The 19,737-nt window shown below is 34.8% G+C and overlaps 2 protein-coding genes across 5 annotated transcripts; both read right to left on the bottom strand.

The window, feature by feature from the left end:
* Positions 1 to 208: 208 nt before the first annotated feature.
* On the bottom strand, positions 209 to 2,698 carry LOC142548879 (CASP-like protein 5A2). Its single transcript, XM_075657509.1, has 4 exons — positions 2,580 to 2,698; positions 2,105 to 2,498; positions 861 to 993; positions 209 to 547 (listed from the first exon to the last, which is right to left on the bottom strand). The coding sequence occupies exons 2-4, from the start codon at positions 2,323 to 2,325 to the stop codon at positions 356 to 358; spliced, it is 546 nt and encodes a 181-aa protein (XP_075513624.1). The 5' UTR covers positions 2,326 to 2,498; positions 2,580 to 2,698; the 3' UTR covers positions 209 to 355.
* A 1,474-nt stretch (positions 2,699 to 4,172) lies between these two features.
* Positions 4,173 to 14,506, bottom strand: LOC142548856 (protein-tyrosine sulfotransferase). Of its 4 annotated transcripts, none has more exons than XM_075657458.1 (13): positions 14,230 to 14,505; positions 13,954 to 14,029; positions 13,372 to 13,549; positions 13,148 to 13,219; positions 11,575 to 11,863; positions 10,857 to 10,997; positions 10,644 to 10,748; positions 10,375 to 10,522; positions 10,091 to 10,137; positions 9,947 to 10,015; positions 9,726 to 9,845; positions 9,489 to 9,623; positions 4,173 to 4,453 (listed from the first exon to the last, which is right to left on the bottom strand). In XM_075657458.1, the coding sequence occupies exons 2-13, from the start codon at positions 13,997 to 13,999 to the stop codon at positions 4,295 to 4,297; spliced, it is 1,509 nt and encodes a 502-aa protein (XP_075513573.1). In that variant the 5' UTR covers positions 14,000 to 14,029; positions 14,230 to 14,505; the 3' UTR covers positions 4,173 to 4,294. The 4 variants fall into 4 exon arrangements, with proteins under 4 accessions (XP_075513573.1, XP_075513597.1, XP_075513581.1 ...); XM_075657482.1 differs by having other exon boundaries at positions 11,575 to 11,677; XM_075657466.1 differs by lacking the exon at positions 13,954 to 14,029 and having other exon boundaries at positions 14,230 to 14,506.
* Positions 14,507 to 19,737: the final 5,231 nt, after the last annotated feature.

Genomic DNA, 19,737 nt, shown 5'->3' with positions numbered 1-19,737 from the left:
GCTGAGAAGACCCAACTTTTTCTCGGAATCCTGAAATTCAGGGATATATCCACATCCGTTCATGTTGCTAAAATATTATAAGTAACACCTTATATTCTAATAAAGGTTTTAAACCTCCTCCACAGCATGCGCATGCGCCATCAAACGTACGAGGAATGCATATCCACCACCAGACAAAAATAGTTAGCCCCAACGGAGGAGCACCATGTAGAAACAGTAAATTCATTACGAATAGAAGTTCCCAGGTTACAAACTTCACACAGAATCTAGCACATGGCTGCTCTGATTTATGGAATCACCAAAACTTCAAATAATCTCAATATGGTTGTACTTCATAAAATTGTAAATCTGTTCTTCATCGTGATGCCAATGACCAGAAATTCAACAAAAAAGATGGTAAGGCAGCAAACCAGCTAAGGAAGGCCATAGCCGTGGCAGTTTCAAACTGTGTGCAATGATTCTTTCCACATGCCCCAAGATCATTGCCGATTAGAACGGTGATGCCAGCAGATGCACAGGCTGCAGCAAATGTTAGGGTCGATGTCACCTGCAACAGTCAACAAGAAAAATCAAACGTAACAAAGAAGAATGATGTTTCCTATCTTACTGTTCTGTAAAGCAATACACGTCAGCAGTTTCATTATTTTGTCACACCACAGTTACATTTAGAAGTATCAATTCCATTGACTGCTAAATCTAGCACATAAGCTTGTGCTAAAAGAACACCATATATTGATTCTCATCACATGTCAACAAAATCAATCACTTCATTGCACTGATATGAATACATGGGATTTTATTGCCATCCCAACAAGAATGTTTAATATGTAACACCATTTATATATGGGTATCTAACTTACCCCATCACCAACAGCAAATAGGCTAACAACTCTAGAACTCTGCAAGCGACGTCCCACAAGAAGTGCATAAGCATCTACAATTGATAGTATAAGGCTCCAGATGCACTGCAAGCCAGCAGCAGCAACCAGGTAGCTGAAAAGGGAAAAACAAGATAAAAGTGAAGTCAATTTACAGCCAAGATATACAAGACCAATCAAATCAGTGCACTATATCTCCCTGTCATATATTATTGAAGAGCACTGTTAGAGATTTTTCCCTGGACGACATACCAACAATACAATTATCATCCGCAGTTATCATACATTAAGCACAAAGTATTATTTCAACTATTTTTGGTGAACGATAATTTTACTGCAAAAATATCCTACACAACATAGTTATTGCGAGTTCATTTTACTTTTACATAGTTTAAAATGATCTTATAAACAAATAATTAATAATCCTGTGACATAACTATATGATTTTAACATACGTAATTCGCTGTTCACAATCAAGCTAACTTTATTAATAAATTACAAAAACGATGCACATATATTAATTCCATAAACACAAATTTTTATGGACACGCCTCCTCAGCATGTGCTTTGTTCCCTAGTTTTATAATGAATGGGCATGGTCTTTTGAACTTTACTTTGGTAACACGCTGACATCTTCTCATTGAAACTAGCTAAATTTGGTCAATAATGTAGTTCATGTGTGTTTCTAGATGCAAGAGCATTCTTTCGTGGTCAGGATTGTAGAGTTCTGCATTTCCTTGGGAACCACCGCTCCAGATAAAAAAGTATAGACAATGGAGCCGGAAACTAATAGAGCACCCTATGCACTTCCCTGAATCCTTTTCCAAATAATCTGAAGCGGAAATCTCAAATTTGTCCATTGTATTCAGCAAGAAAAAATCAGATACGATCTCAACAAGCACAGAACATCTCAGATAGATTATCACGATGCATCCAGACACCAAGCAGAAAAACATCCAACCCAATTACTACAAAGAACAAAGAATGAACCATCTTTCCCCTAATTCAACAGCAAAATTTTCAAAGAAAAAGCTGAGACCGTCGCAGAGCAAAGAGAATAGAGAATTTCTGCTTGCTGATGTTAGAATAAACTCAATTGGTTACTAAACAGAACATCAATCTCAATCCCGATGTACACAGCTAAATACAAAGAAAACCTTAATCGCATCAGCACATAAAGAGGAGCAGTTACTGTGTAAAAAAGTAGAATAAAGAGGTTGAATTACCAGAAAGCGGTGACGGAAGGGAAGTCACTCGTGGTTGCCATGACCGTAAGCGCCACAACTGCGAACAAAAACTGGCACACTCGCAACACCCAACCCCCCACTGTCCCCGGCATCCCTTGGAGATCCCTCATCCTCACTCGCGGAAGCGGCACATTAGCTGCACCCTCCGTCTGCGGCGGCGGCGCTTCCACTGGATGCACCGCCCCCTGGCTGACATTCATCTCTCCTTGAATCTCAATCTCGACCTCAAATTATACAAAGAATTACTGGATCATCCACCAACAACAGCCACTTATATCTGAGTACATAAATCGGCGGCATACGATTGTAGGGTCACGGCGATCGCCTTCCACGGCGTAACTTCGATCTGATTCGATTGGCGATGAGTAGTCGCCTGAAAAAAAATCGAGAGAGGAATCAGAATGGTGGATTTGTGGTTACAGAATTCAGCATTTTCAAGTTCAACGGGTCCCACCTGAACAGCAGAAATTTCACCTCCTACGTTGTCTGGTAAAAGTATTCATAAGTCGTAAAAATGATATTCCCTTTATTTGCTATTTTCTGCGTTAGTGTGAGCCTCTAAGCCAAATCATCGGGCTTTTGTTGTCACTTCGTATTTCTAAATCAGATAACTGACATACTTAATTTTTGAGTATTGATTGAAAAAAAATTGATTCCAATTGGAATCCGATCTGATTTATTCGATTCCACAATCCGATAAATCCAATTATCCTTGCGAGCTTATCTTATGGTCAAAAAATCCATTAAGGTATAGTTTGGTATATGGAATAAAATAGAGATCGATAAATAATCCTCTTTATCCCATGTTTGATACCTTTTTAAAAACCCCATGATAATATCATGGGCCCTTGATAAATAATTTTTTAGAAGGATGAAATGTCCCTTCTATTAGGTGTGATAATTTTAATTTAATGATAAAATACACTGTAAATGACTTAATTACCCTCAATTTATAAATGATTTTTATAAATATATGCTAGTAGGTAGAAATTAAAATCAAATAAATATTTTTATTTATTTTTATATATTATATAATATGATAATTATATAAATGAACTCGAGATAATTACATAAATGATTTGTATAAATCTCAATAAAATTATTAGTATCACTCGATTAACCTTAAAAATTGATATTTGATTTGACTCACAAAATCAAGGACTCAATTATCATATTATATAATATATAAAATTAGGTAAAAATAAATAAATCATGCAGTCACCGTCGGCACATGAACAAATAAGAAATATGAACTCAAGCAACAACTTTGAAATTATAAGATTTATTATGATAAGGTTAATTTTATCATTACAATCTAATATATAAATTTAATCACTCTTATTAAAATCATAACAAACATTAAATATAATATCCTACATCTTATTTATCATTAATTTATCCTTATATTATATATCACATGTTTATCCTATCATGTGTACCAAACTATACCTAAATGAATACGAACGTGAAGCGTTTTCTATAAAAACAAAATCTAAAACCGGGTTAATCAAATCCGGAAGGATCCAATTTGACTCGGTGACATCCCTATGGCTACTCATAATGTAACATACAACCTCCCGCTCGTCCTTTGTACTTTACCGAAACCAAAGCGCTACCTGACAAGAGCTCTGGAAATTTACAACATCAAGTTTATACAATTTATCAGATGCCGCCCAATCCATAAATTAAACCTTTGATGCAATATATTTTTGATTTAAGAAGTTTTTCTTGATTCTTTTGGCAACGTAAACTCTATAAAAAAAATAGGTTGACATTTCACAGTGCACTACCAGACTTCTTTTTAGCAGTTACATTCTGTCTTCTGAATCCCTCGCGCATACACATGCATATATATGATCGATAGAGATCGAAGGATTATATTATATAAAACAATGTTACCCATGATCATAATTTGTTGCACCAAATACCAGTTCATCTAAACCAGAAATCCTGGATTTTTGGTTTAAAAAAAAACATTAAAATTACAAACCAAGAATTCATTCACAACGAGCATGCATCTGATAAGAATAATGAGAGATCCCAAGCATCAACAAAATTGCTCAACTTCTAACGCTCAAAAAGCTTTCGGCTATCTTTAAGGCGATGCAATCGAATTTTCTATGGTATTCCTCAGAGGTCGTCATATCATAAATATGAATAGAAACACGTTCATAATTTGATTTTTGATGTTCTTCTGGAACTTAGGAAAATAAATATGAACAGAAACAACAAAAACCCGGAAATGGCTAATAAAGACGGGAATTTCCAAGAAGGGGGCCCATAAAAGTCGGCATAATCACTTGAATTGAAGGTGCTTTCCACCTTCTCCTGCAAATCGATGCCATAAAATGAGACTTTTTAAAAGCACTAGAACAGGAGATGGTAATTTTTCATTCATTCATAAAAAAAATTAAGATACAGACTTATCGATTTATATTGTAGGTTACAAGAGATAAAAAAGAAAAGAATAAAACTAATTAATCACATCCTAAAATATTACAATTACTCTAACAATTAGCCTAAGATTTCTCTAGACCTAAACTATTGCAATTATTGTAGCCTAAGATTTCTCTAGACCTAAACTATTGCAATTATTCTAACAATTAGCCTAAGATTTCTCTAGACTGCGTCAACACTCCCCCCCTCAAGCTGGATGGTAAATGTTGTACATCCCAAGCTTGTCAATCAGTCTTTCGAACATAGGCTTGAACAAAGCCTTTGTTAAGATATCAGCAGTTTGTTGCGACGTAGGAATATAGGACACTTCAAGTATCCCCTTATCAATCTTCTCCTTTATGAAATGCCGATCAATTTCAACGTGTTTGATACGATCATGGTGAACCGGGTTGTGAGTAATAGCTATGGCAGCTTTGTTGTCGCATAGGATAAGCATAGGGCTCTTTTTCTCTATTTTCAGTTCTTCCCATAACAGTTTGATCCAAAGAGCTTCACAAATTCCAAGAGCCGCTGATCGAAGTTCTGCCTCCGCGTTACTTCGTGCAACAACTGATTGCTTCTTGCTGCGCCAAGTAACCAGATTTCCAAAGACAAAGGAGCAATAACCAGACGTGGAGCGTCGATCATTTGGGCATCCAGCCCAATCGGCATCAACAAAGACTTCAACACACCTCTTTTCTTGCTTTCTGAACATGAGACCACGGCCCGGAGTGCCCTTTAAGTACCGTAATATCCTGATTGCAGCATCAAGATGACATTGGTATGGTGAGTGCATAAATTGACTAATGCAACTCACAGGGAAGGAAATATCCGGCCGGGTGTGCGAGAGGTATATCAATCTGCCGACTAACCGTTGAAATCTTCCCCCTGTTGACAGGTGTATCATCTGGTTTGGCCTCGAGTTTGATGTTCGGATCCATGTAGAGAGCTTTCTTTAGCCAGCAAACCTTGTCGTTACTTCCCTGATTGTGAAAACCGGGTGGTAGATCCATGTACACCTCCTCAACGAGATCGCCGTTGAGAAACGCGTTCTTGACATCGAGTTGGTGAAGTGGCCAATCCAAGTTTGCTGCGAGAGAAAGCAACACTCGGATAGTGTTGATTTTGGCTACTGGTGCAAATGTCTCTAGGTAGTCGATACCATAGGTCTGCGTGTATCCCTTAGCCACAAGTCGCGCTTTATATCTGTCAACGCTCCCATCACTATTGCACTTGATGGTGAACAGCCATCTACAACCAACCGGTTTCTTGCCATCGGGTTTCGGAACAATCTCCCATGTCCCATTTTTTTCGAGGGCTTTGATCTCGGCAAATACTGCTGTACGCCACTTGTCATCGCGAAGGGCGTCATCAATGGTTGAGGGAACGGTGGAATGTGACAGGTTAGTGACCAGGGCTTGTAGCGGCTGCGACAACTTAGAATGCCCCAAAAAATGTGAAATAGGATGTTGAGTACATATCCGAGTACCTTTGCAGTGGGCGATCGGGATATCCAAATTTGCCAATTCGGTGGTATCCGGATCGGGCGCTGGGTTTGACGGGGGCGTTGCAGAAGGTGCAGGTTCGATATTCTTGTGCTTGCGTCTGTTGTAAGTTGTTGCAAAGCGGTCAGTGGTTCCACGAGGAGGATGAGTTGGTGTTACAGAAATTTCAGCGGGTGGACTTGAAGGTGGAATTGGATTTGGAGCAGGAATAGTAGGCGGATTTTGTGGTATACTGGGTGAAGGCTGCGGATTTTCTGGAATTAAATGTGGCTCCAAGGTGGACGGAAATCCCAAAAATAATTCTGGCTCTAAGGAAGAGGGAGATTCCTGATTTGTGGGATTTGAGTGTTAAGTTAGGATGGAGGTGGGATTTGTGACTCTTGTATTGGATTCGGTTCCCATAAATATTCCCAAAAAAAATTTTTGGTACTAGGCGAGGAAGTAGGATCGGGAGCATAATTATGAGGGGAGATGAGAATTGGATTCGGAGTAGGGGGATAGAACGATTGCGATTCAAGAAATGTGACATCCCGTGAAATAAAATATTTTCTTTTGGATGGAGAATAACATCGATAACCCTTTTGTGTAGAAGAATAACCAACAAACATACATTTGTGGCTACGAGGATCCAACTTAGACCTAGAATTATCATGAATATGAACAAACGCCGAACATCCAAACGTACGTAGAGGAAGATCAGTGAATATTTTGGACTTTGGGAATGATTTTACGAGGGTATTTAATGGTGTTTGGAATTTTAACACCCGAGACGGAAGTCTGTTGATTAGGTAACATGCGGTTAAAATAGCATCCCCCCAATAGATTTTTGGAACATTGTTTGTGAAAAGAAGGGCGCGAGCGACCTCTAAAAGGTGTCGATTTTTCCTTTCGGAAACCCCATTTTGTTGAGGGGTATCAACACATGAACTGTGATGAATAATACCATGTTTTGAAGAAAATTCATTGAGTGATGAATTGAAATACTCGGTGCCATTGTCAGACCGAAGGATTTGTATTTTAGAGTTAAATTGAGTAAGGATCATATTGTAGAACTGTTCAAAAATTTTCAAAACTTCAGATTTGTTAGCAAGGAGAAAAATCCAACAGACACGAGAGTGATCATCAATAAATGTAATAAACCATTTTTTATTAGAAATTGAAGCGACTCGAGACGGACCCCACAAATCACTGTGTATGAGAGAGAATGGCCTAGATTCATGATAAAGATGAATGGGAAAAGGTATGCGAGTATGTTTAGCTATCTGACATACTTCGCATACAAACCTATCACAAGAGTGAAACAACGAAGGAAACAAATGTTTTAAATAAGAAAAACTTGGGTGACCAAGGCGTTGATGAAGTAACATTATTTGTTGGGGACGGGATTGATGTGTAGAATCATGGACCACTTGGCAGCACCGAACAGTAGAATCAGCTCGTAGAAAGTGATATAAGCCCGACACCTCAGCAGCACGCCCAATCGTCTTCCCCGAGGCCCGATCCTGAAAAATACACAACTTAGGTGAAAAATTGGCAATACAATCGGAGTCAAGGGTGAGTTTGCTGATCGACAGCAAGTTGTAAGTCAATTGAGGGACAAACAAGACATTCTGTAATATCATACGGGGACTCAACGAAACAGTGCCAATACCAAGAACAGGAGAAATTGAACCATCTGCCAAAGTTACTGATCTAGATCTTTGGCATGGTTGATATGATGAGAAAAGGGTGCGAACTCCGGACATGTGTTCGGATGCACCTGAATCAATAATCCAACACTCACCAGAGTTACCCAGTCAGCTGGCTTGCCGTGGAGCTTCCAACATGTGGCTTTAGTATGATGAGGTCGGTTGCAATGTTCACACCACAGCTGCGGTTTGCGGGATCCTCGAGCGGCCATGGCAGAGGCATCATGATTGGTGGCAACGGGTATGGTAGCTTCACCGAGCATAATTCGTTTCCTCTGTTCTTCTCGACGGACTTCGGAGAAAATGGTATCAAGGCTCGGTAATGGCTTGATACTCAGAATCCGTCCACGAGCATCATCCAGGGATGGATGTAGGCCGGTGAGGAAGTCATAGGTTCTTTCTTTGGCGAGCAATTTTTGGTAGATCTCACGGTTGGCAGCATCGGTCCACTCAGGTTGAGTGAAGAGATCGAGTTCTTGCCACAGCTTTGTTAGCGAAACGAAGTACTGAGTTACAGTACCATCGTCTTGTCGCATATTACGAGAGCGAGTCCGGAGGTCGAACATCTGATTCGAGTCTTCAAGATCTGAGTAGGCTAAGGCAACAGCGTCCCAAATAGCCTTTGCTGTTGGGTAATGGAGGTAGATCTCTGCAACGGAGTCGTCCATAGAGTGAAGAAGCCAGGCCATAACCATGGAATTCTGAATATCCCACGCTGCAAACGAAGGATCAGATTGGTTTGGTGTCGAAATGGAACCATCAAGGTATCCAAATCGTCCTTTCCCGCGGATAATGAGTTGGACGGAACGAGACCACTGTAAGTAGTTCCGGCCACTGAGTTTAAAGCTGGTAATTTGGAATGGAAGGGAGTTATCAGAGGCACTGAGAACAGGTTGCATCTCTGATTTTTCCATAGATGAAAAAATATTCAAAAAAGGCTTTTATTGCTCTGATACCATAAAAGCACTAGAACAGGAGATGATAATTTTTCATTCATTCATAAAAAAAATTAAGATACAGACTTATCTATTTATATTGTAGGTTACAAGAGATAAAAAAGGAAAGAATAAAACTAATTAATCACATCCTAAAATATTGCAATTACTCTAACAATTAGCCTAAGATTTCTCTAGACCTAAACTATTGCAATTATTCTAGCCTAAGATTTCTCTAGACCTAAACTATTGCAATTATTCTAACAATTAGCCTAAGATTTCTCTAGACTGCGTCAACACCTTTCGTGAAGAAATCATCTCAAGTCATTCAAAGACTCGGAATAAGTGACCACTGAGAGAAACTACATAATTTGTTACACTAAACATGGGACAATTAGGAGAAACTACATAATTTATCGCACAAAACATCGGACGACTTTGATAGGAATGAGTAACCTCACATAAACTGCACAAGGAGTTGAGGCAAATATCTTTCAAATTGCATAGAACCGCAGGATGTGACATGGATTCTCATAGAAGCAACGGTCCGAGACCAGAAGGGGCGAAAAGCTTGACTTACATGTCACTAGTTCAAATACCACAACCCTTTAAGATCATCTTAGTTAATTCTACGGTTCTGTTTCCAATATTGATTCATATGATAATTAAACAAGATAAAATGCACCCTAAACACTTTTGCAATGTGGTAGGCACACAAAGCACAAAGGGCAAATGAGAACCCTATTTATCCAACATAACTGCATTGAACTTGGACTCAGAAAAAGAGAAGGGAACTCACAGCATAAGCCATGCTTTGCATCATATGTGATTGCTGCTTAGTAAAAATGTCATGAGCATAGTTATAGAGTTCAACATCTAAGCTGTTGAGTAATGTAATTTCCTGGATGAGTGCTTCCGGAACCATAAGACGAGCCTGGAAGTCAATTATTGGGATCTGAGCATAATTATATTGATCCTTAAAAGCATATAGTACATTTGTCGTGCGCACAAAATCACAATTTTAGGCCCATTATACCTCTTTAGTGAGGTTTGCAGGAGAAATTCGCTTCAGAGAATTTACACGTCGCTCTGCTTGGGTGTTTCTTAAGGTTGAAATACAGGATTCATATGCTTCCATAAGTTTCCCCACGGTAAGCTGAGACAGTGACAGAGAAAATTAGCTCTGCATAAAACAAGACGCAGACCAACAGATCCAATCTCAAACATTAATAAGCAAAGCCAATTCTATGAGCCCACATTTTTGTGCCCCACTTCATCCTGTCTGGTTGAGGAAATATTCTTTAGCATTTGATGAGCATCATTGCCCTGTTATCAGTAAATTGAAATTGTTGTTACATTTAATATTCCAGACATGCTCAGATGAAAATATTAGAGTCTCACTTGATTATTAGCATCATGTCGTGCATCGGAAAGTGAGGAGCTCTGTTCTGCATCGACATAGAACAGGGTTAAAGAAAAGTGATGCTTATATTAAGAGCGGAAGTGCCTTTATTCTAATACAAAATGATTACAACGCATTAAAACTCACTTCCGCATTCAGAACTAGAGAATAGAAGCAAAACACAGGTATTAATGAGAATCAAGCATCGAAATTTCCACCAAGTAAACCAGAGGATGCATAAATGACATGAAAATAGTACTTAAAAACTTATGTAGCCCACTACCTGAATCATCATTACTTGCAACATCTGTACTGGAGCCCGATGCCAAGTGTTGAGATATCACTTGTGCACCAACGACATTTGCAAACATAGTGGCCGATTCTCTATGTTTCTCAGTGAGTCCAACATATAGCATATCATCCAACCTTTTCTGCAAGATTTGTAACGATCTACCATGAATAAACCACTCCAGTAAAGAAATCATATCACCATGGAAATGGCCAAACTGATATCTTGCATGCATAAGGAGACCATCTAATTTTTAACAATACCTTTGCAACTTTAAGCACATATTCGCCCAGGCTCTTATGCTTGAATACACAATGACGAATATCATGTGCCTCCACAAAATAAGAGTTGTTTGTGAGACCTGCAATCTGGAAATTCAAAAAATAAATCATCCAACTGTATGCATTTAAGGTCCAAAGAACACCTTTGCCGCATCAAAAATATCAAGACGGCGAATTCGGAACACACTAAAACACCTGGAAAGTGGCCCCATTGTGGATAATGTCCTGGGAAATAGGGTTGTTAATGTACTCATGTAGAGGCATCAAGATGTCTTCCATGTCGTATGGGTTATTGGTTTCTAAATAAGCACCCCCTTTAAGCTTTCTAGCATCCCTCTGCCATAAGATGTAAAGCACATCATTAAATAGGATGTTCAATGCGCAAACATAGACAAAAGTCGTACCAATACTTTTCCACAATGGAAGGGCAAAGGAAGGATAACAATCTGAAATATTTTGGTGCAAATATAGTTTGATTGGGTATGCAGACTGAGTGGGAACAGACACCACTGAATAAATTTACAAAGGAAAAATATGCATAATACACATCCATTAAAGAGAAATAGTAAAGTTAGAAGCATTACAATTGAGATGTCAAACTATGGTGGAAGGGTGGTACAAGCTGCAAAAAGCTAGCTACGGGGCAGGAAATGAAAAAACAATCTTCATGTAGGAACTACGAATATACTATATGTCTTAATTCTTAGGCTGTGTTTCTTTTCATTGCTGGAAGGGGGGCAGAAACTATTGAAAAGATGAGGTTGCTCCAAAATCAAGGGAATCCTATAGCATCATTTATTTTCAGCCACAATCTCTTTCCAATTGATCAGGAATTTGAACAAAAACCTCCCACCCAGAAAATTGCCAAAATTTGAATGGTAAACAACATTACAACACTAGTTTCTGAACTTACCCGAGCAAACAGATCTTCCCTCATCCAAGGAACCAAATATTTCCAAGGCCAGATATCTAGTGTGCTTACTCCAGATGTCTTGCCACGCACACGTTTAACCATTCTTGCCACAGATGTTAAGTTAGGATGAATCAAAAACCTAGCAGCCACTTCCACAGAAAATTCATAGGTGCTAAAAATACGGTCAATTGGATTTCTAAGTATTGTCACCACCGAAATTTTCTCCATGGGAAATTTGGAAATCATACTATAGTCATCATGGGTACTTAACAATCGACAATTAGTTTTTCTGCAGGATAAAAGAAAAGTGTACATCTTAAACATCTAGAAAAAAACTACACAAATAGGAGAGAGAATTTCACATAATAAGATCAAAAAATGTTAATATGTAACGGTACAAATTAAATTGTTTTTCCATTTTGTTTATGTAAAGCAAACCATGGTCACGGAAAGCAAACTAGCAAGTAATAGTTTCCAGTACAAGAGGCAACAAGCAAAAATAAAACCATTCCATTAATTGATGGATCAGCTCGCTAGATCTTGAACCAACTAAAGCAATGAAGTCATGGCTAGCCATTCAATCAGTCCTTTTCATTTCCCATTATTCTTCATCAATACTAGCAATTTTTGGCTAGCATTTATATCAAATTCAATATAAAGTATAATTTTATATAAACTAAATTTGTAATATCGTGTAATCTATTGGTGTAATATTATTTACCTAAATTTTTTGTTTGAGTTTTTATTTTATTATACTTTTCTCATAATAATATAATACAAATATATCATTACAAGCTTTTATTATTTAAAATTCAAAATTGAAACTAATTTGGTATGTTATCGATTAGATGGAGTGTTTTGAAAATTTGAGAAATAAATCAAAATATTAAGAGCAGTTATCTGTATAGAGGTATTTTTAGAAGAATACATAAAAACATACCAAGAGACCAAGGTTGTTTTAATGTGGTGTTCTTCCTTTATAATATAGTGATAGATGGTAACAGATAAATTAAATCCAATTTTTGTTTTCCTTTTCCTTTCTGGGCTTCAGAAAGTATATCTTTGGCAATATCATCATCAAAACACAGTAGTCCCACTCCATTAAATCACCTACAAGGAACTAATTCTGTCTGAGTAATCAAATTTCAATTCTCTCATGTAATACCTGTTTCAAGAAAAACTTTCAACCCCTACTCTTCTGCCTCAAAAACACGTATATCAATAACTTGAATGTTAATCCACAACATACTATCAAGGCGGGATACAATCATAGTTTGATATTTCAAATTCAGTACAATGACCACTCTTTGCAAGGTCGTGGAGCTTTTCAAGATTGAAAACATTTGGCAAAAACTGAATGTTTAACTGTAGTTCACAAGTATTTGTGGTCTCGGGCCTCTTGCCTACCAATGCACCATCTAAAATATCTCAAATTGTTTCTAAAGGAGTATATTACAGAAGAACAAATGAGTTGGCTGCTTCATCAAGATCAAACACAGCATAACATCATCCGATCAATAACTGACACACAACTGATTTGGATAGACAGATAATTAAAGGAACTGAAACATACCTTGGATTAAACCTTAACTTATCATAAGACCGGGGGCATTCCAGGGAGTTCGAATAAAGCTTCTTCAGGAAACTGTGAACATATATTAAAGAAATGCAAAGAATCAGTAATTTGCAATATGGAAAATGTTTGATTACTTTTAGCCAGATAATGCACTGTTTCTCTTATCGTGAGTGTGGTGTCAAATGTGACATACTCCAATATTAATATAAATAGAAAGTTACCAGTGGAGATAAGTTCGCCCTCCTGTTCGAGGTATATGAAGAAAAAATAGCAGGTCACGCAATTCATGTTTGTCACCTCTAACATCAGAATCAAGGGAAGACGATGCCCACTTCTTGACAATATGTTCGCACTGCTCATAATTATCAGCTATGGCAGATACTGTTTCTTTGATAGAAACTGCAGAAAGGATTTCCAAGTTCAAAAGTTTGTTACGGAACCTCATTTAATTAAATTAAAAAGTTCAATAGATCTTCATCTTATTAAACACACACTCAGGCACAAAATCCCATCATGGTCGTAAATGATCACACCACAATTAAACTAGGATTCTCACGGGGAATTAACCTCCATCATATTATTTTCACTAACAGAAGTACTGCAAAGAATTACAGTTCAGCCTATGCCCTAAAACAAAAATCTTCCTCAACCACCTTCAAATGGCTTTAAATAGTTTTAGACAACGAAATTTTCTGACACAAAAAGAAGAAACTTTTATACGTTACAACCATTAGCTTGCATAGTATATAAAACATCAAATAAACATAAAAAAGATGTACTTCAACAAACCAAAATAAACATACCAGATAAAAGAAGCAACAGGATTATCCCCAGCTTAAAGTAAACCATCACGCACCTTGTTCGCACCTCACAATAAAACTGCTTAAAAGGGGAAAAAAGCCTAATCACTGATTTCAAAAAACGAAGAAAAAAAAATCCAAGCTTTTTCAATATAGAACAAATCTTTAATACTAAATCGTGACAAAAGGACAACTATTACCGCGTAATACGCGTAAAAATCCCTATATGACAAACTTCGAATATTATACACATCGAAAGAAGTAAAAATTCGTGCTTACAAACAAGTATACAGTGCCGATATCTCGTGCTCATAAATTCCAACACATTGTAGGGTTTCCGGCAGACAAACTTTACGACCAGACCGAAGGGGCTCCCACTCTTCGTTGCCCCCGGTCGGACCCCCTCCGATTCGTAAAGCTTCTGACCCAAACTCTCGAAGCTTTTCCGAATCCGTAAAACTCCACCAGAAATTTTTTTAAAACCCAAAATTCTCTCTTCGAGCGAGGGGACAACGGCTGGGAATATTATTAAATAAGGGCCAAAACTTGTAACGTTGTAGCAGTAAAATGGAAAATGAAAAATGCCCCCTTTATATTTCGTCAAATGGGTTGACTTTTAAGAGACCTAAAGCCTATTTATTTCAAAATTTCATATTTTCAATAAAGAGCATTATATATATATATATATAGCAATTTAAATTAAATTTAATTCTTTCAATTTAATTCTTTTTTATAATTAATGAGAGTTTAATATGATGATGATGATATATTTAATTTATATATATAAGATAGTGATTGTTTTCCACTAATTCACATATTATTGGAATTGCTATCTTACTCATGACATACACTGAATGATATTATTAAAATTAATTATCATAAAAAATAATAAATATTTAAAAATGCAAATAAACTAAATACAACGATTTGTCGTTGAATATTTTTTTTACTAATATCACTATCAAATATAAAAAATTAGAATTAATTGAACTAATTATCTAATTTGATTTTGACTAATGAGATTTCACAAAATAAATGTTTTCATGTCATTATAACAAAAATATACCATCTGAGACTTGGGATCAAAATGAGGAATCTGATATGTGGCTTTGTTTTATCAAACTTTTCCATATACCATATTCAACTCTAATTGAGCTAAGAAAAAGAAAAATTTAAATCTCAGAATAATAATGAATATAAGATTCATATTTGGAACTTTTACAAAACATAAAAGGATTTATAAAAGATATACCAAAGAAATTAAACAACAGAGGATTTTACCGAGGTCCACCTCAGAATCATAAATTCATAAAAATCACTCATGAACGCCTTAAACGCCATAACTCGGCTAAGCAGGCTAAAAGGCTACAACATGAATTTATTTTTCTTGGTTAAACTCGAACCTTGTGTTTACCATTTCCTGGTTCATCTTTTTACCTTATGTTCTAACCAAAGACTCTTATATTACATTAAATTCCAAAAATTTAAATAGATCTTTTATTATCTCAATTTGATCTCAAGAACAAATAAATATAGAACATGTCATAGTAAGGTAATAATTTAGCACGAATGATTTAGCCTGTCATTCAGGCTCAACTTATGAAATAAAAAAAAATTTTAAAACAGTAAATAAAAACAGAAGATAAAATAGTGAGAACTTACAAAGTTGTTACAAGAACTTCAAACTTTTATTGATATACTTCAGAAGGGTTTTTACAAGAGAGAATAGAAAGGGGAGCAAACTCAACTGTGTCCTTCTAAAGACACAGAATAAATCTATAAATAGATAGAAGAGCCGGACATGAAACCCCGGATTCCATCTTAAAAATAAAAACAGTACAATACTTTATTAAAGTAAATAATACACTGCTTTATAAAAGCAAATAGTAGTCAAAAAGTCTACAGTGATATACTTATTGCCACAATATGCCATGATGAGATGTGATATTCCACCTAACTGCAGATTCCTTTTCTGACGATCATCTTTTGACGATTTTAATCATCTTTAATATTGTCTTTTAAAGAATTTTTCAAATTCTCAAAAATGTCATCTATCTGAGAAAATTGAGGAATATCATCGTCAGGGTCTTGAGCATCCTGCATTTTCATTAGATGAATAAATTGATTTTCACTAGATTCTGACGCCATAGATTTGTCTGATTTTGAATTAGAACCTCCAATATTCTGAAAAAGATCTTTTTTCATTTCTTCAATATAGATCTCGATCATTTTTTCTTTTGAATATATTTCAGAATATTTATGAGTAAGAATCTTGAAAGGACTCATAGAGGCTTTTTCCTTTTCTTGTTGATTATTAATTTCTTTCTGGTATAAAGAAATTTTTTCTTCCATTTGATGAAGAGTTTCATAACAATATGGTTTACCAGTTTCTGGATCATCTCTTAATAATTTGTCCCAGAATTTTGTGGAACTGACCCTCCATATGCAAGGGATACCTTCATCAGTGTAACCGAATTCTGGCTGCCATTTCCAAATCCATGAGATTCCAAATTCCATGAAAAATAGACATAGAGTCTTACCATCGATCCAATGTTCAGAAAATGATTTTTTAATACTTTGAGAAACATTTAACCAAGTATTCATGGGTTTTATAAAAACCTCTGGCAAAATCTTTGCAGATGGACCAAATATCTTCCACCATATTAGAAACCAATTTGGAACTGGATAGTGAAAAACATTTTCACAAATCTTTAAAAACCAAATATGTTTTCTTTTTTCATTTTCATAAAACAAGATTTTATTAAAACTTTCAATATAATCCCAAAAATTAAATTTAAAACTCATTTTATGATTTTCAGAATAAAATTCTTTTTCAACTAATGGAGATATACCCCATTCTTCAATAGATATAATCTTCTTGATGATAAACTTTGAAAAGTTATAACTTCCTTTCTGCTGAGTATTACTGAAAAAGTGAGTTATGTCAACACTTTTTGTAGATATCAGAAGATTTTCATAAAATCATCTTTGCTTATAAGAACCATATACATATGATGTATTAGTTAAATATCTTTCCATGATAGTCCATGGAGTTTTTTCCCATTGGGTATCTCTTTCTTCTATAAGAAGAATCAATTCTCGATGTTTTGTCTCTGTATATAGAGCTGAATCATTATCATCTTCTTTGATAATATTAGCATATGATGCTGATGATTGAGAATCTGTATTACTTCTCTGCTTTTGTTTCAAGAATTCTTGAAATTCATTGTATAACTCATTATTTTGCTCAGTATTACTGGCTGATGAACTAGATAAGTTCTGAGCTATAAGCCTCTGTTTACCATGCTGTGCAATGATATTAGGGGGTTTTCCCCTACCTCCTCGCCCTCTATAAGATGACTCTCCTCTTCCTCGGGAATACATATCTGTAGATAAAAACACTAGGATAAATATTCTCGAGTTAAGAAATCTGGTAAGTGATTATCTTCACTTTTTTTATAAATGATTTCAAAATCAAAAGGAGCTAAATGAGCTTGCCATCTAGCAAACATTTGTTTAGAAACATCATGTTTAAAATCTTTATTAAACATACATTTTGCAGATTTGCAATCAGTTTTTATAATAAACTTTTGATTATATAAATCATCTTGGAATTTCAAAATACATCTGACAATAGCTAAAATTTCTTTTGCTACTGTGGAGTAATTTTTCTGGGTATTATTCCATTTTCCAGAATAAAATCTAATAAGATATTCTTGTTTATTTTGGGGATCTTTTTGTTTTAAGATTCCTCCAAAACCTATATCTGAGGTATCAGTTTCAACTATTTTATCCCATTGGGGATTAGCAAGCATAAGACAAGGAAGATTTTTAACATTTTCTTTAATATTTTTAACAGCTATTGTATGTCTTTCAGACCAAGGTAAAGGATTTTTCTTTAACCTATCATATAAAATAGCAGAATCTTTAGTAAGATTTTTAATATAGGGAGAAATATAATTTAAACTTCCTAAAAATCTCTGTAACTGAGTTTTATCAGTTATAATATCAGGAAATTTTGAACCAAATTCTATACTTCTCTGTATAGGAATTATTTTTCCTTTTTCAATCATATGACCAAGAAATCTAATATTAGTTTGAAATAAAATCATTTTAGATTTTGAGATAACAAGTCCATTTTGAATAACAATATTTTTAAACATATCTAAATGTTTAAAATGTATTTCAATATTATTAGAAAATACTAAGATATCATCAATATAAACAATTATAAAATTGCTATAATTATAAAAAATATCATTCATAATTTGTTGAAATTCAGAAGGGGCATTTTTAAGGCCAAATGGCATTACTGTCCATTCATGTCCTATTGGAATATTAAAAGCAGTTTTATATCTATCGGAATCTTTAACCTGAATCTACCAAAATCCTGATTTTAAATCAAATTTTGAAAATTTGATAGCATGTACAAGTCTATCTAATAAATCTTTTTTATTAGGAATATGATGTCTAATCCATTTTAAAACCTTATTAAGAGGTTTATAATTTATAACTAATCTCGGAACACCTCTTTCCTGTTCAGAATGTTTATTAACATAAAAAGCATTACATGACCAAGGAGATAGAGAATGCTTTATCAAACCTTTTTCTAATAAATTATGAATTTCATTCTTACATAATTCTAAATAATCAGAATTCATTTGACAAGGACGAGCCTTGGTAGGAATATTTTTTTCATCAAAATTCTCTTCATAAGGAAGAGATATAATATGCTTCTTTCTATTCCAAAAAGCATTAGGAAGATCATTACATATTTCTAATGAAATATCATTAGATAATAGCATTAGGAAGATCATTACATATTTCCAAAAAACATAAGTTTAATTTTTTCCTGTAATTTAGGATTTTGTAATTTATCATCTATAGTTAATATATTAACTTCTTCTTTTAAAGAATTAATCTGAAAAGTTTTTCTATAAATCTTTTCTTGTAATTCATTAAGAATTCTATGAACATGTTTAGTTATAAACTTAAAGAAAATAGGATTTCCTTGAAAAGTTCCTATAATAGCTGTTTCATCAACATAAGTTAAAGGATAAATTTGATAAATAAAAGGAAGACCAAGTATAAGTTGGCTATAAATATCTTTTGCTAATAAAAAACTGGTTTGAATACAGTTTTTATTTTTGCAAATATAAACTTTTGGTAATTTATAATTTATTTCTAATGGTTCTCCTCCTGCATGAGAGAGAGAATGAGTAGTTTTATGAAAATATTTCGTAGGAATTAATCCTTCCTGTATAACATTTAAGTCTGCACCACTATCAATCATAGCAATGAAATTCTTTTTATAAGAATTTTCAATTAATAAAGTTATATTGGTATACCATTTTTTAGATATAATCATGCTTAAAACAGATAAATGTATTTTATCTGGATCAGGAAAAGAAATATCTTGTAGATTATCAAAACTATCAGAATTATTAACTGAATTATTATTATTAGTTTCAATGATTGAAACACGATAATTTAAACTATTATTATTGTGTTGTAAAATTTTTACCTGTTCTTTAAGATTTTCTATTTCTTTAACTAAATCCTGTATAGTAACTGGATTCTGTTTACTATATTTCTGTTGAAGAAGATTTTTAACTTCTTTCATAGAATAAGCTTGTTCTTTTTTAACAAGAATATTATTATTATTATTGCTAGTAGAAGCAGTATTCTCCATTTGATCAATAATTGTGGATTTTAATACTGGATCCTTAATCATTTTAAGAAATTCTAAAATATTATTATTAGTTAACACATTAATATTTAAATCAT

The sequence above is a fragment of the Primulina tabacum genome, chromosome 1, assembly GCF_025594145.1.
Source record: "Primulina tabacum isolate GXHZ01 chromosome 1, ASM2559414v2, whole genome shotgun sequence".
In the NCBI taxonomy this organism is placed as follows: domain Eukaryota; kingdom Viridiplantae; phylum Streptophyta; class Magnoliopsida; order Lamiales; family Gesneriaceae; genus Primulina; species Primulina tabacum.
This window is presented reverse-complemented; position numbering and strand designations above follow the sequence as displayed.